Raw genomic sequence first — 15000 nt, forward strand, 5'->3', positions numbered from 1 at the left:
TCCTGCCAATGCAAACCCTGTTCCACCAAGGTCCCACTGTTTATCTCTTACCCCCCTCCTCCCCCTCCTCCCCCTCTCACTCTCTCTGGCTCTCTCTGGCTCTCACTCTCCCCTTCTCTCTCTCTGAAACACACTTAAATTAGGGCAGGCCATGTTAACCTGTCAGATACCTGCAGCAGACCGGAAAGCCAAAACCTTAGCCCTACAACTGGTGTACATACAGTAATTTCCTGCATATAAGCCGCATTGTGTATAAGACAGTGTTTTATGCAAGTTAAAAGAAACAAAACCATATGAACTGCCCCCCTGTATTAGCCTCATAGCTGAAGAAATGTAGCTAAATCAATGTATAAGCCGCGGCTAATAGTCGGGAAATTACGGTATGCACAAGTGTTGAATTATGGCCCTTACTTACCCTTGCTTTCGCAACAATCCCTAATAGGAGGCTATGCAATCCAAGAGTGATTCATGATTATAAGACACAAGCTCAACAACAACAGGACACAAGTCCACACTAGCAACACAACTGCACGTGACACTCAAACCCCAGCACCATGATCCCCTTTCAGCTGCTCCGCTTTTAGTGATTTACTACGGAACCTTGTGGAGGACGAAGTGAGACACCTGCTAGTGGTGGAGCTGCTGGTGCTGTTGTGTGTGTGTGTGTGTGTGTGTGTGGAGGAGCCCGTGCCGAGAGAGAGAGAGAGAGAGAGAGAGAGAGAGAGAGAGAGAGAGAGAGAGAGATGTGCTGTCCTGCGCTGAGGTCAGAGCGCCCCATGAGCTGCCGTCTGGAGGACGGGGGTTGTGGGGAGGGCAGCTCGGGCCCCCGCCGCTCCACGTGTGTGTGTGTGTGATGTGTGGAGAGAGAAAAAGTGTCCAGTCAGTGGCTGTGGTTACACTCACCTACCCCCACGCACAGACGCGTATAAAGTCCTCGTAAAGCGTAATAAAAGAGCAGGTTTGGGAAGCGTGAGTGGGCCAGCGACTGACGCGACTTTCCATAAGCCGGCGTTTTTTAAAGCTAAATACGGCTGTTCCCGGGCCCTTATTTTAGCTGCTCCAGTTCGAGCTCCTCTCTGGGCCCCTCCGCATTCCGACCTGACTGTGGTCGATGGCTACTAGACTGTGGGCAGCGCGAGTGTTTACTCACCCAGTGGGCAGAAACAGACCCCTTTCTTTGGGAGAGTAGTGGCCTGCGTTGTGTGGAGCATAGCGGAATTGGAGAGCACTGCTGCTTGGCCTCAGATGCTAACCCATGGCCCTGCTCTATAGTAGCAGTCAGCAGGACAGATGCTAACCCATGGCCCTGCTCTATGGTAGCAGTCAGCAGGACCGATGCTAACCCATGGCCCTGCTCTATGGTAGCAGTCAGCAGGACCGATGCTAACCCATGGCCCTGCTCTATAGTAGCAGTCAGCAGGACAGATGCTAACCCATGGCCCTGCTCTATGGTAGCAGTCAGCAGGACAGATGCTAACCCATGGCCCTGCTCTATAGTAGCAGTCAGCAGGACAGATGCTAACCCATGGCCCTGCTCTATGGTAGCAGTCAGCAGGACAGATGCTAACCCATGGCCCTGCTCTATGGTAGCAGTCAGCAGGACAGATGCTAACCCATGGCCCTGCTCTATGGTAGCAGTCAGCAGGACAGATGCTAACCCATGGCCCTGCTCTATGGTAGCAGTCAGCAGGACAGATGCTAACCCATGGCCCTGCTCTATGGTAGCAGTCAGCAGGACAGATGCTAACCCATGGCCCTGCTCTATAGTAGCAGTCAGCAGGACCGATGTTGCTCTCAGGCCCCACATTAGCCTAGCCTGGGTAAAACTTATTAGACTTTGTGAGTTGGTAAGCTTACCTCTACTCCTGTAATTGATCCTCATGCATCCCAATTCCACCATTACAGCCATGTATACACACACACACACACACACACACACACACACACGCGACCTTATTTCAGTTCTTGAGAACCTGCGGGACTCACACGCTGCCTCTTTTCTCTCTCTCCCCTGCTCCCCGTCAGACGTGTACTTCATCACGACGCTGTCGTTCGTGTGGAAGGTGACGGCCATTACGCTGGTCAGCTGCCTGCCGCTCTACATCCTCAAGTACCTGCGGCGCCGCTTCTCCCCCCCCAGCTACTCCAAGCTCACCACCTAGACCTGCACACCTGAGTCCCACCGCCGCCACCGCAGCAGCCGCAGCAGCCCCTCGACTCACCTACAACCACACACCTGCAGGGGCTCCACCTGTCTCCAGAGTCATTGTGTGTGTGTGTGCGTGTGTTTGTGTGTGTGTGTGTGTGTGTGTGTGTGTGTGTGTGTGTGTGTGCGCGTGTGTGTGTGTGTGTGTGTGTGTGTGTTGTGTGTGTGTGTGTGTGTGTGTGTGTGTGTGTGTGTGTGCGCGTGTGTGTGTGTGTGTGTGTGTGTTGTGTGTGTGTGTGTGTGTGTGTGCGCGTGTGTGTGTGTGTGTGTTGTGCGTGCGTGTGCGTGTGCGTGCGTGTGCGTGTGTGTGTGTGTGTGTGCATGTGTGTGTGTGTGTGTGTGTGTGTGTGTTTGAATTCCACGTACCCACATTCCTCACAGCCATCTCAAGTTGACCTATTTCGCAAATTGAAGAAAAAAATTGTCCTCACAGATACACTGGTAATTTGTTTTAAGAAAGCTTGAGTTGAGTTTTTAGATTCTTATTTATTTTTGAATATTAATGAGGGTACTACTAATGATTTGCACATTTGCACTGATGTCAGTGGTAGGACTTCAAACACTGCGACAAAACAATATCATACAACTATACAACCCTTTTAGGAATTAGATGAGAGACAGCGACAGAGAGAGTGTGTGGCTGTGTGTGTGTGTGTGTGTTTGTGTGTGCGCGTTTGTGTGAGTGCATGACCAACAGAGAGAGAGAGGGACTGATTTCCCGGTCACTGAATGGTCAGACAGAAGGAAAAATGACCAGCCTTTGGCCACAAACTATGGGCTATTTCCACACGCACCCAGCCCAGTCCAGTCCAGCAGCAACCCCATCAGCCTGGACATCAGAAGGGGACGACGTCCTCAAGGCGTGGGTGTGCAGCCTGTGTTTATTTGTGTTTGTTGCGTCCTTACGAGTGTGTGTGTGTGTGTGTGTGAGAGTGTGTGCGCATATGTGTGTGTGCGTATTTGCGTAGGAGTCCAATGACGTTTTTTGTCCACTTTCACCCACTGTCAGCCCTCACACGTACACCTACTTGACTTGAAGGACATGCAAACCTATGTCACTGTAAAGGTTACTGCTTGCTCACACTTTGGTTTTTTCGGATGGAGTTTCTGCTTGACCCCGGTGTTCAGGGAAGACTCAGCATGTTTGAGCGTGTATATACTTGAATGCCCTTGTGATGTACAATTAACAGTTCATTGACCGTCTTTCTCATAGTGTGGTTTTTGTTAATAACTAACAACTGTCAGGGAAAGCTATGATTTGTGTGTGTGTGTGTGTGTGTTTATGTGTGTGTGTGTGTGTGTGTGTGTGTGTTTGAGAACAGAGTGCCAACACTGCTCAGCCAAACACTGGTCATCTCTGTCCTCTATTTCCGTGTGATAGGGTGTCAGTCACTCACTTGACATGCGACGCCTGCATGAAATCGCTGTAACCATGACATACTCGTGTGAAAGGAAAAAGCTTGTGTATCAACAGCCTAATTCACCTTAAAAGTAAACATGCAGGACACGTCGTCCGGCACTGTCATGATATTCCATCAGATCTCTTCACTGTCCACTGTGCATTGTGACCGCTGGTTGTAGCAAACCAAGTATAGGCTTCCTGACAGAGAGCTGCCTTGATGTGTGCAGTTGCTCCTCTCTCTTGGCCGTCCAGCCCCTCCCCCCTGTCTAGTGAGCTGATCCTGGGTTTGCACGAGGTTAAGTCAGGTACTCCGATGAGCCGGGTCAAAGGTCACCCAGTTCTGACAGGAGGGCCTAGGGTATTTTTTTTTTTTTCTGTTTAATTGTGACAACTCTTGGTGTTTGTCAGTGTTATGTATTGACCTAGCATTTAATTTTTGTTTAATTAATGGTGAGTGTTCGATGCTGAATTGTAAATAACAAAGTACCTTTAATTTATTAACTTTTCTTACGTTGTGTTGGTATTTGCACTCAAACTAGCAGAACAAAAGGGACAACGTGTCAATATCAGTGCTGAAAGAATAAAATGTGTGTTTTCCTATTATTTTGTTGATGAGTCATTTCCAGTTCAACTGCTGACAGGTTATCATGATGAATCTCTGGTTTTAGATGCACTAATCAGGCCAACTGACACTAGACCAATGCAGCTAGGGTGTCATTTGTCTTGTGATGTGTTCAGAATCTTCTCTTCCCCTCTCTCTCTCTCTCTCTCTCTCTCTTTCTGTGTGAGAAGGAGTGAGTTTGTGTGTGTGTGTGTGTGTGTGTGTGTGTGTGTGTGTGTGTGTGTGTGTGTGTGTGTGTGTGTGTGTGTGTGTGTTTGTGTGTGTGTGTGTTTGTGTGTTTGTGTGTTTGTGTGTTTGTGTGTGTGTGTGTGTGTGTGTGTGTGTGTGTGTGTGTGTGTGTGTGTTAGTGTGTAATATGTTCACCAGTAGATGGAGTCCCAGAGGCAGATGGTAAACTACATTGCCTCTGTTGTAGTGTACTGTAACTGGTAAACCTCTCCAAAGTTTCAGACTTTCAGCTGCATTCTCTTTTCAATGTCTTGCTTTGTGTCAGTCACGTAAAGCATTTCTTTCTAGTTTCCAAAGGTCTCACCATTTATCCATCCAGATCAATTATACAGCTACACAATTTTAGAAATGTTAGATGTCACCTTTTTCTCTATATCCAATACACTGAAATTGTATGGTCTACTAAACACAATACAAAAGCAATACAATTTCATGTATACTGTATTAACCAAAAAATGTACGTGGATTTGATCCACATCCTCAAAATTGCTAAAGATAGACAGTGATTATGTGAATCCCATCTTGATTACATTTTTTTTTTTATGTGAAATAATGGCAAACACTATAAAAACAGAAAATGAACAGAAAAATGCATGACACAATGACACATGACAACATTCTCAAGGCGTTCAATGAATCAGGCTGTTCCATCAAATGAACACATGGAGATGTACAGCACATGGAACTGAATGGGTAGAGTTAGACTTTTATTTCAATTACTTTAGATCTGTGTGTGTGGAATCCCCAGCTAGAAAATAATCTAAATGGGATTTAGTCCTCTGTGTCCAGACATCTGTTTTGTTTATTGTGTGCAAACGGGGGAAGTTGTTGGGCTTGATTTCATCACACAGTCCACTGGCTGCCCTAGGCTTGCATTGCATCTCTAAGCAGCCTGAAATCTTCTGGCCCCCATCAAAGCCAATATGTCAGTCTACCTTTTCAGACTGCCAGATCTTAATCTTGTTGACTTGGTAGTAAAATGATGCACATTGTCAGTATATTACTACATCAGTGACAGTGATGCAGAAATCGAAATGCCAATTTGTTTTCCTACCCACTGATTTAAAAGATTGACTAGATCACAGACGTCATTGTGTGCGCTACCATGGCAGTTCTTCAATGAATGATGTGTGTAATTGGCAATCGTATCTCAATTTCCACCCCCTATGAAAACCACCACTAAACAAATCAGCGTAATGTGATTTTAAAATATGTCCAGCATCACCCAGAGTCCCCTTTAATGCCCCCTTGGCCAGCATCAGCAAGACATTCCGAAAGCAGAAATCCTCTCTCTAAGACGTTGCCCACACTGTAATTGAAGTCAGAGCCATTAGGCCATAAAGAGGGTAATTCCATCCCATGGGTGGAATGAATGGCCTGGTCTCCCAATCAGCTCTGTTTGGGTTCTCTCAATGGAACAGGGCTCATTCCAGCATTCCCCCTGCAGAACCAGGGAGAGGAGGGAGGAGAGGGGCTGCAGCTAAGTGGGAGGAGTGGGCTGTGTGGTTTGGGGAAAGGAACGTTAACCTTATATGCATCACTAGAAGCACATTGGCTTATTTTTTTTGTCGATTATTCCTAAGGAATATGTCATGTCTTTTCAAATCGTTGACACTTGACATGTGGCCTCTTCGCTATGGACACGAGTTTCTTTACTGATTTGGCTTTTTGAAAAGATGTAACATTTATCAAGCTGTCTGACATGCAGTTCTGTCACACACACAAAGGCACTGACATAGTCAGTTGTTAGAGGAGACCCCTGAGCAGCTTAGGCCAAATCCCTCTGGGGTCTCCTGTAACATCCCAGATCTATTGCACACTCACACACTCTGTCTTTCTCCAGACTAAAAGACCGGAGACAGAGAGCGAGACAACATCTGTGTTTGATTGGTTGGTTTGTTGGTTTGACAACAACTGCTTTGAGTGACTTTAAACTCCGAATTTACCTCTGATTTTGTGATTTTTAAAGTGCACGGCATATTCTCACCATGTCTTTGTGTTTGTGTAGTGGTCTAGTTTCGCATGTCAGCTCAGTCTGCCTCATGACAAACTGCTAAAGGGTGTTGAAAGTGTGCAGGAACAGTGAGATGGAACAGGTACTCTGTTTCTCAGTAGTCGAACCAGAATTGCTGACTGATCTCTTTTTTTGTTTTAAAGAAAACTCCTTATTAAAAAAAAAAAAGGTGCAAGTGAATCAGGCAGCATTCCTTTAGTAATCCCCGCTCATATACAACTCTCCCACTGACATAAAGCCTGATGGCCTGGCTTAAGAAAACCTCTCATGAACTGTTATGTAAATACAGACCAGGGGCACGTCCTCTTTCCACTGAGAGATACTCCACCTCGCCCTGGCATGGCTGAGAGCTCATCCTCCGGTTCAGACACGTCCCAGTGTAAACTCCCATCAGCGGGGCGCTTGGCTTCTGTCAGACGGAGGTGACTGGAGGGGCTGGGCCGATGACAGAGCTCTCGCCGAGGCTCCTGCCGAGTGCACTCTCACACCCGTGTGCCGGGCTATTTATAGCCTACGTCAAGCCAGGGAGCTTTGGACATACCTTCACACCTTATACCTTTGCTAAGGCAAGACATGGGATGGGAAATCTTCCTCCCTACGTGTGTAAACAATACGCCTCAGACCCAACGACGTGGAAATAACTCTTGCTATTTGTCATTTTGAAATGCCAACAATGGCTTGTAAAAACAGCTTCTACATTTTCCATATCGGCAAATATGAAGATAAGTGGAGTGGTTTGCACATGGCTTGTATCATGACACATGGCATGCATGCATGCTCTCACATAGAAACTCGGTGATGAAATTAATTTTGTTTCAGTTTTACCGCATGTTAGATTTTCCCCATATCATGATTGAAAATATAAGCAAAAGCTGAAAAATATACCAGAAACAATCATGTTTCTGCATAAACATGATGGCGTTTATTATTGGGTTTTGAATTGAAAGCAGAAGGTTGGCACATGGACACTCTTCCAGGGGTCCCCATGGCCATACTTAAGCACTTCTATAGGAGGTACTGTTCAGTGGCTACTGTGTTTTGGTACACACTGCAGGAGTTCTGCTTCATGTCATGAGTTCCTCTTATCAACCATGCTTACTGGGATGCCAGGCTAAACACCCGGCTATCTACTCTACTCCCTGATACCAACTCCTCACAGGATCATGTTGAGTGTGGTGCTAAAGGATTTCACCCGCTTTCTGTTAAACATACAATGTGATGCTACAGTATCTACTGTATAGTATGCTACAGTAGCAGAGGCTATAGCATGCAAAGAAGAACTCTATTCCAATTCTTTTAGATAACATGTTACAGAACAGGGAATGATGGCCTACTTGGATGACTGCTCATCAAAGAGGAAAATGGTCTGGAAACTGGTCAAGTGTGTATGTGTGTGTGTGTGTGTGTGTGTCTGTGTGTGAGAGCGAGAGAGAGAGAGAGAGTAGAGGAATATAAGCAGTTTGTGTGTGTGTGTGTGTGTGTGGGGGGGGGGGGGTATAATGGGAGATCTTCTCTGGGATGATATGGTTTCAATAGCTTCAGACTATTGCATTCCAAATGGAAAAACAGCAGTGTGTTCATTTTTTCCCTAGTGAAGTGAAGATATGAAATTCTTTACACAACCAGCAGAGTATCAATATAATCCCGTTATGTAACGCGCTCATTTCTTCCTATGTGCGCACTTTCCATATCTGTGGAAAATCATGGTAATTATTGAGTCTTGAAAAAAAATCAGCGCAACTGAAAAGCATCTGACAAGGTCAAGTTTGACATAGTAGAAACAACTAGGACGATTACATCACATTTAGCAGAGTCACAACTATGTCAGCCACCCCATAACATGCCGACTGGACAAGGAAAAAGAGGGAAATGGCACATTTTTTTTTCTCGGTTGTGAACTGATTGAAAGTGCTGCTCCAGGGTCCCATTCCCGTTTCCGAAACATGCTTGAGAAGATTTCCATGAGACATGCTATAATATGCCATTTCCATATCAGAGTCCCACTGCCCGGGTAACCGCGCTACTCAAACGCACATGTTGGACTTGGAAAAGTAAAACGAGGGTAATGCCATAACCCAGACAGGTCTGTCTAAATGAGCTGTTTTACAGTGGGTGGAAACAACTGCATGAACTTGGAAAAAGCAGGTTTCTCGAGTGAAAACGGAAGCGTACGTACGGCCGTCTGGACGGACACTTTTTCCTCCTCTAGCGTTCAAAGTACTGCCGTTTTAATTTACTCATTCATAATTTGAGTTGCGTAAGACTGCCGTAACAGGGGAGGAATGTACATCTGGTAGACAAGAGTTCTTCGTCGTGAGTTCCCTTCACAAAAAAGGGGGAAAGTGTGTTTCTAAGCCTGTGGTGGCCTAGAAAGAGTGTTACTCCTCCTGCTCTTCGCCACCTCTTACCCTTACAGATGGCAATTCAGCGCAGACCTTAATTGCCTCTGTGTGTCTGCCGCTACATTTTCCAGCGCATCAGTACGTGCCTCACGTCACAGCTGTCCGTGTTGGACAACTGATACTTTACAATATACAGCCCTGAGACTGTACAAGAAAATTAGTCTAGGGCCTTTAAGACGTTTCCTGTTGTAAGACAAAACTACAAACATGTCATGTTCGAGATGAGGTTTGAAATAATTCATTTGGACTGTTTTTTGTTATAGCCTTTGACTGAAGATATAGGCTACTTTTATAGGCCTAATTATGCAATGAAGCAATTGACTAAATAGTGGAAAATTAATGGCAAGTGTCCACTTCACCATGGTTATTAATGATGATAAAAGGTTTAATAAAAGAATGTTACTGAAATGTATCAATTCCAGGTAATAGACATCTGCAAGGAACCTAAGAAGTGGGTTCTGTACAGTAAGTGTTGTGGGTAGCCTGACTAGCCCAATGGCTTTCAGCCAGACTAAAGGGGAATGATGCCACTGGTCCTATATTTAAGTCAAAATCTTCCATTGGTGATCCAGAGGTACAATATAAATTAACCAATGAAGACATAAAAGATCATTGTAATAGGATCACAATGCCAGTTCCAAAGGACTCAGTTAACCAGTGATTAGGCTGGAATGGATATTGGCCTGTTTCATTCTGATCCATCCATTCTGTGTCCATTGTCTGGCAGGAAAATTCCAAATCAATAGACACAAGCAGAGCATTTCAGCATCTAGCCTATATTAAACAGGTGCCAGCACAGCATTTCCTTTAAAAGTCACCATTGTAGCATTAATTCATGTTTTATCACAACTTTTTGGATGAGGACATAATCTGGTATAATCAAGTCTACTTACAGTCTGCCCGGTTGAATGACTAGTGGCCACAATAATATGACAAGAGAATTCAGTTATTTATGGCTTTAAAAACTGCTGAGGAAATGGTGGATTAAAGACAGATTAATTCAGTGAGACAGCTTCACCGAGTGCTTGGTGTCCTGATAGAGTGCATATAGCCATGTTCTAACTGTAACTCCTGAGGAGTTTACCTTGGCTCCCCTTGATTTCCAGCATGCCACAGCTTCCTTGGCCAGGTTGTGGGTGAGGCTGTTAATGGGCTTCATTAGCCTTTTCATGAAACATTTATTGCCGGGGTGTACCAGCACTCAGCCTCCGCTCAGATAACTCGGAGTGCTTGTGTGTGTCTGTCTGTGTCCATAATTATATGACTCGAGGAGGGTTAAATGGCTGCGTATGAGTGTCAAAGACAGCAGTGTCTCGGCCTCTTGCTGACCGGCCTGCTCAGATGCCCAGTGTAGCTCACGGCAGCACAGCCCACCCTCCACTGAGAGCTAGGCTGCTAGTCTATATAAAACAGCACTGTGCACTACACTGTGGGCCTACAATTACTGCTCTGTAGTGCATATGATGACCATGTAGAGCGGTTTGTTTTAAAGTCAAATTATAAAACGTCTGTTTGGTTTTGGTATGAATATTACTTGATTTTCTTTCTAGAATGAGCCTGTAGATGCAAACATAGTTACCAATCTAGAAAGTGTTTGATTTGCATATTTCAGGGTGTTGTTAGGCCACATAAGTCCATGGTCATCCATTAGCCTAGATTCATCTGACCTGAAAGTAATATTTGAAATTGAACTAACAGGTTTTTCATCAGTTTTCCAAAAAACATTAGAAAGTCTGCTAAAAAAGAACTCTCCTCATTCTAGCAGATGTAGCTCATCCTGAATCTCCCCGCATGGCAAGTGGATTAGATTTTACTGGCTGTCCATGTGATTTCGTCCTTTTTCCGATCAGCTCATATCACCGCCTCACGTATGATGTCAGATGACCCCCTCTAACATAGCAAGTTTCCATTAGAAAATGGGTTAAATCTGTGGAAGGATTGGAATCTACTCCACAGTTCCATCTAGGACACTTTTGGCAAAAGTGGTATTAAATCTAACAGTGATTTTTCCTCGTGCGGCTGAAGAAACTGCAAGCTTATGAAAGATGCCGTTATGTTCCAACCTAGCGTTTCAACTCATATTTCATATTGGCTTTAAACCACGCGAACAGTAAAACGCCACTGTGTAACACAGTTTCTGTACATATTTAAACATCGCTCCTGGTTTCATTTTTTTCTCTTCCCTCCTCTTTCAGTAATTTCTTCATCTCCACAATGAAGTTCTTGTGTGCCACTGTCTGAGAGAAGCCGCAGAAATGCCTTGGCGCAACGGCTGGAGACGTCATGGATTCCTCAGTGTGGGCTTTGCAGGAAAGCCCAGAGTCTCCGCGATGGAGCCGCTCCAGGTTTCCATGGCAAAGCGCACAAACAGGGGGAAACACTGAGGGAATCCCGTTCTTTTACAGCATTGGACCATTATAAACACCCAGAGCGGGGAAGGAAGCCGCTCTTGATACTCAAGTAATCCTCTGAGCAAGGAAAAGGAGCTCATACCATCACTATAGCAAGCAGTTCTGTTTTAGCTCCATGATTTTTCGCTCTTAAACGGAGTATTTGACAGTTTAATACTTCATTGCAGATTTCATCCATTCATCGGACTTTTTTTTACCTGCTATGAGACATAGCTCAAAGATTTATTTCTTGAATCAGTAATTTAGAACTTTTATTTTCAAAATGTTTAGAGAAACTTGGAGGCTGGCGCAGTATCACCACATGAGGTCTATGGATCAAGGTATGGATGGCGCGTGCTGAAGTGTTGTGATCTGATTACTGGTAATCAACAATTTGATACTATTTAACAATTCTTCTTGTAAAATAAATTCACATATAGCCTACAAGTTGAAAAAATATACAAATTGGTTTTAAGTACATGTTTAGTTACAACTGCTTTGCTTAATCTACAACATACTATCAGAAATAGATTTTTACAGACTTTTAGACTCCTGGATTAAGCTATCAAAGAAGAGTTTGACAAGACAAAAAGTGACAAAAAGTGATAACCGAGAACGTTAAATTAATTTTTGTCTGACTTGACTTAAAGGACAGTCTTGTGGGTGCTGGTTTTTAGAGACTGTCCACAAAGATGCCATATAGGATTCGCCTCTGTAGGCTACTGTCTCTCAGAAGACATGTGCCAAGCTGTGCCGTTTAGAGACGTAGTGCCCTTGCATAACGTGCAACCTGAGGTGCAACGTTATATCTGGTGAGAAGCATAAAATGTTTAGGTAATATAGATTTGATGTGAACACAGTGTGGAAGCCTATTCATCAAGAAGGGTCACCTGGCATAATTTCCTAGAAGCGACTGCACAGTCTATGCCTAGACTATCATAGTAGCTAACCCAGTTGAAGCTAAGCCAAAGCAAAATCTGATGTTTTGTGTATTCTGTTACTTTTCTCGAATAAGTGTAGCCTATTTTCTGTGAATACTAAACCACAAACATGATGAGCAGATGGCCTGCATGACCTATATATCTGTCCATACTTCATGATGCGCACCATCATCATAGCCATGTGTTTCACGGCACTGTAGGCCTACTTTATGGAAAAATAATTGATACTGATCGTGGCAAATTGACTGATATTAAAATACTGCATTACCTGAGGGGGTGTGTCGTGTCACTGGAGCACAGAAGGATGCTGTAGTTGCACCTGTCACTCTCTAACCTATCAACAGGAGGCGTATTCCGTCACCTTTTCGCTTATGTGCCATCCTAACAGCACTACTGAATGAGTCCAGACACGCCTTATCTACATGTGGTTGAGATGAAACAGGAAGCCAATGAGGAAGACTTGTAGTCTGCATGTCACTAGCCTTCAAACGCAGCAAAAGCGTTTTTGAATTTAACGAGAAGCTTAGCCTCTACCCTACCCTAATTCCCTTAGCCTTGCCGGTTGCGTCTCTGTCAGATTTTCTTTGCGCTGTGGACAAGACGTGTGAGGTGTATTTCGTGGAAGCTTTTCGAATGGTCATCGTTTTCCTAAAGTAAACGTTAAAAGAAATCAGATGACCTCTTTCTACGACGACAAAGTTCATGCGCTCGAGTTGGCTGAAGAGCTCAGTCAAGTGAACTGCCAAGATGACTTGGAGTTTGCCTACCTGTTTGAATATGAGCCGCCAAGCAGCGACTTCCCTGGGGAGAATCGAGGTTTGTTGTGTTTATCTAGAATACAACTTTAATCTATAATCAAAGGAGTAGCACAGCTTGTAAACGGAGAGTGTATTTACCTAATAGCCTGAATGGTCCATAACGCATTTTAAAATTCCGTGACAGTTCAACATGGTGCACTTTTTCAAACATCTAACCTGCCTGCAAATGCTTATTTCTTTTTCTTTGTATCGATCGATACGTCGCTTGTTAGAGTCATTATGAACTGAAACAGATTTGTCTTGGAAAGAGCACTACTCCATCACATTGTCTGCTTTTGCACTTGATTTTACGTGGAGTTGTACAAGTTATTCTTTATGAATGATTAATTCCTTGCAGCTACAGCCATTCACCTAGAAAAGACCCACTTGATTTTCCATTACTGTATGGACTCAGAAACTTTTATGCTGAAACCCACAGGATCTGCTGTTGTTGTTGTGACAGCTGGAGGAAGTAGTAGTGGACATGACTATGTTATCACTTTATGTACATACTTTAGATAGTGTTTAGAATAAGAGATCTGTGTTTATGATTCGTTCTTGTGTGTTTGTTGGGCAGATGATCCAGGTCTCTCCACGCACAAAGTGCTTAGCTCCCCTGGTAGCCTCTCCTACAACCTGGAGGACACCGCTGGCTTTGGCCTCAAGTCCTGCAGCCCATCCTACGGCGAGGCCAACCCCGAGGGCCTGCCCGACTACGAGAGCTTCGAGGCCAAAGGCTTCCTGGGCCAGGCACGTCCGCTCGGCGCTCCCGCTCTCAGCCCGCGCATCGAGATCACGCCGTCCCGCGAGCACTACAGCCACGCCCGCGACTCCCTGCAGGGCCAGCTGCTCAACAACAGCCCGCGCCAGGCGCTGACGGTGCCCGGCCAGGACAGCCTGGCATACCGCGAGCCCGCCTGCCTGAGCCCGGCCAGCAGCAACTCGTCCACCAGCTGGCACTCGGAGAGCTACTCGCCCTGGGCCTCGCCCTGCGTGTCGCCCAGCAACGGGCAGACGGCCGGCGACCTGTGCCCGCGCTTCCAGGGCATCCAGACGGGCGGCGGCGGCGGCTCGCCACGCGCCTCCCCGGGCACGTCCCCGCGCGCCAGCCTGACGGAGGACTGCGCCGGCCCGCGCTCGCCCTCCTCGCGTCCCGGCTCGCGCTCCACCTCGCCGCAGGGCAAGCGCACCTATCACATGTACCGCAACCCCGGGCTCGTCGCCGGGCCGCGCTCCCGCAGCCCCTCTCCGCACGCCGCCCATGACCACCACCACCAGCACCACCCGTCGGCCGGCGGCGTCCACTACGGTTCGGACGTCCTCAACGGCTTCAACGTGGCCCAGCCCAGCTCCGTGCCCACCAAGATCATCCGCACCGCCAACAGCAGCCAGGCGTACGGCGTCTACCCAGAAGCCCCCACGGAGGGCTACGTGTTGCCGTGCCAACAGGATGTCAAAACCAAGCCTGAGTCCTTCTATGTCATCCCGCCCGCCATCTGGACCAAGCAGCTCCCGGCCATCCCAGGCATCTGCAGGTGATTGCACAAGCCACCGAGGTTACCGTTGTACGAGAGCATGTGAAAATAAAAAGGGGAACGAGTGTGTGGGAGTAGCCCCTAGCTACAGTACATCAGTGCTGCACACACAACTCAGTCAGTGCATGTGATGTTGAAGTCGTCTGCAAAATAAAACTAGTGGACTTTATCCTAAATCTATGATTAATGTAGAACTGGATGCTTTGCATATCAATATACCTTTTAGTGTGTGTGTGTGTGTGTGTGTATTACCTGTGTATAATGTTGTCATATCTCCCGTGTGTGTGTGTGTGTGTGTGTGTGTGTGTGTGTGTGTGTGTGTGTGTGTGTGTGTGTGTGTATAACATGTGTATAATGTTGTCGTATCTCCCAGCATCCCAGTGTCCTCTCTGCCCCCGCTGGAGTGGCCCCTGCCCAACCGCACTGACCAGTACGAGCTGTACATCGAGGTGCAGCCCAAGCC

General features: G+C 46.1%; 2 protein-coding genes across 3 annotated transcripts in view; both read left to right on the plus strand.

The window, feature by feature from the left end:
* Positions 1 to 2350, plus strand: part of LOC134087519 (probable phospholipid-transporting ATPase IIA) — a 39507-nt gene extending 37157 nt beyond the window's left edge. For both annotated transcript variants that reach the window (XM_062541062.1, XM_062541063.1), the window contains one exon: positions 2026 to 2350. In XM_062541062.1, coding sequence (XP_062397046.1) covers positions 2026 to 2162 — 137 coding nt within the window. In that variant the 3' untranslated portion in view covers positions 2163 to 2350. The remainder of the gene's footprint in view (positions 1 to 2025) is intronic.
* Positions 2351 to 12692: 10342 nt separating this feature from the next.
* The window catches only part of nfatc2a (nuclear factor of activated T cells 2a), a 25817-nt gene continuing 23509 nt past the window's right edge, over positions 12693 to 15000 (plus strand). Inside the window, exons 1-3 of the mRNA XM_062541064.1 lie at positions 12693 to 13021; positions 13580 to 14537; positions 14911 to 15000. The exon at positions 14911 to 15000 is cut by the window's right edge and continues 79 nt beyond it. Coding sequence (XP_062397048.1) covers positions 12880 to 13021; positions 13580 to 14537; positions 14911 to 15000 — 1190 coding nt within the window. The 5' untranslated portion in view covers positions 12693 to 12879. The remainder of the gene's footprint in view (positions 13022 to 13579; positions 14538 to 14910) is intronic.

The sequence above is a fragment of the Sardina pilchardus genome, chromosome 7, assembly GCF_963854185.1.
Source record: "Sardina pilchardus chromosome 7, fSarPil1.1, whole genome shotgun sequence".
NCBI classification, from domain to species: Eukaryota; Metazoa; Chordata; class Actinopteri; order Clupeiformes; family Clupeidae; genus Sardina; species Sardina pilchardus.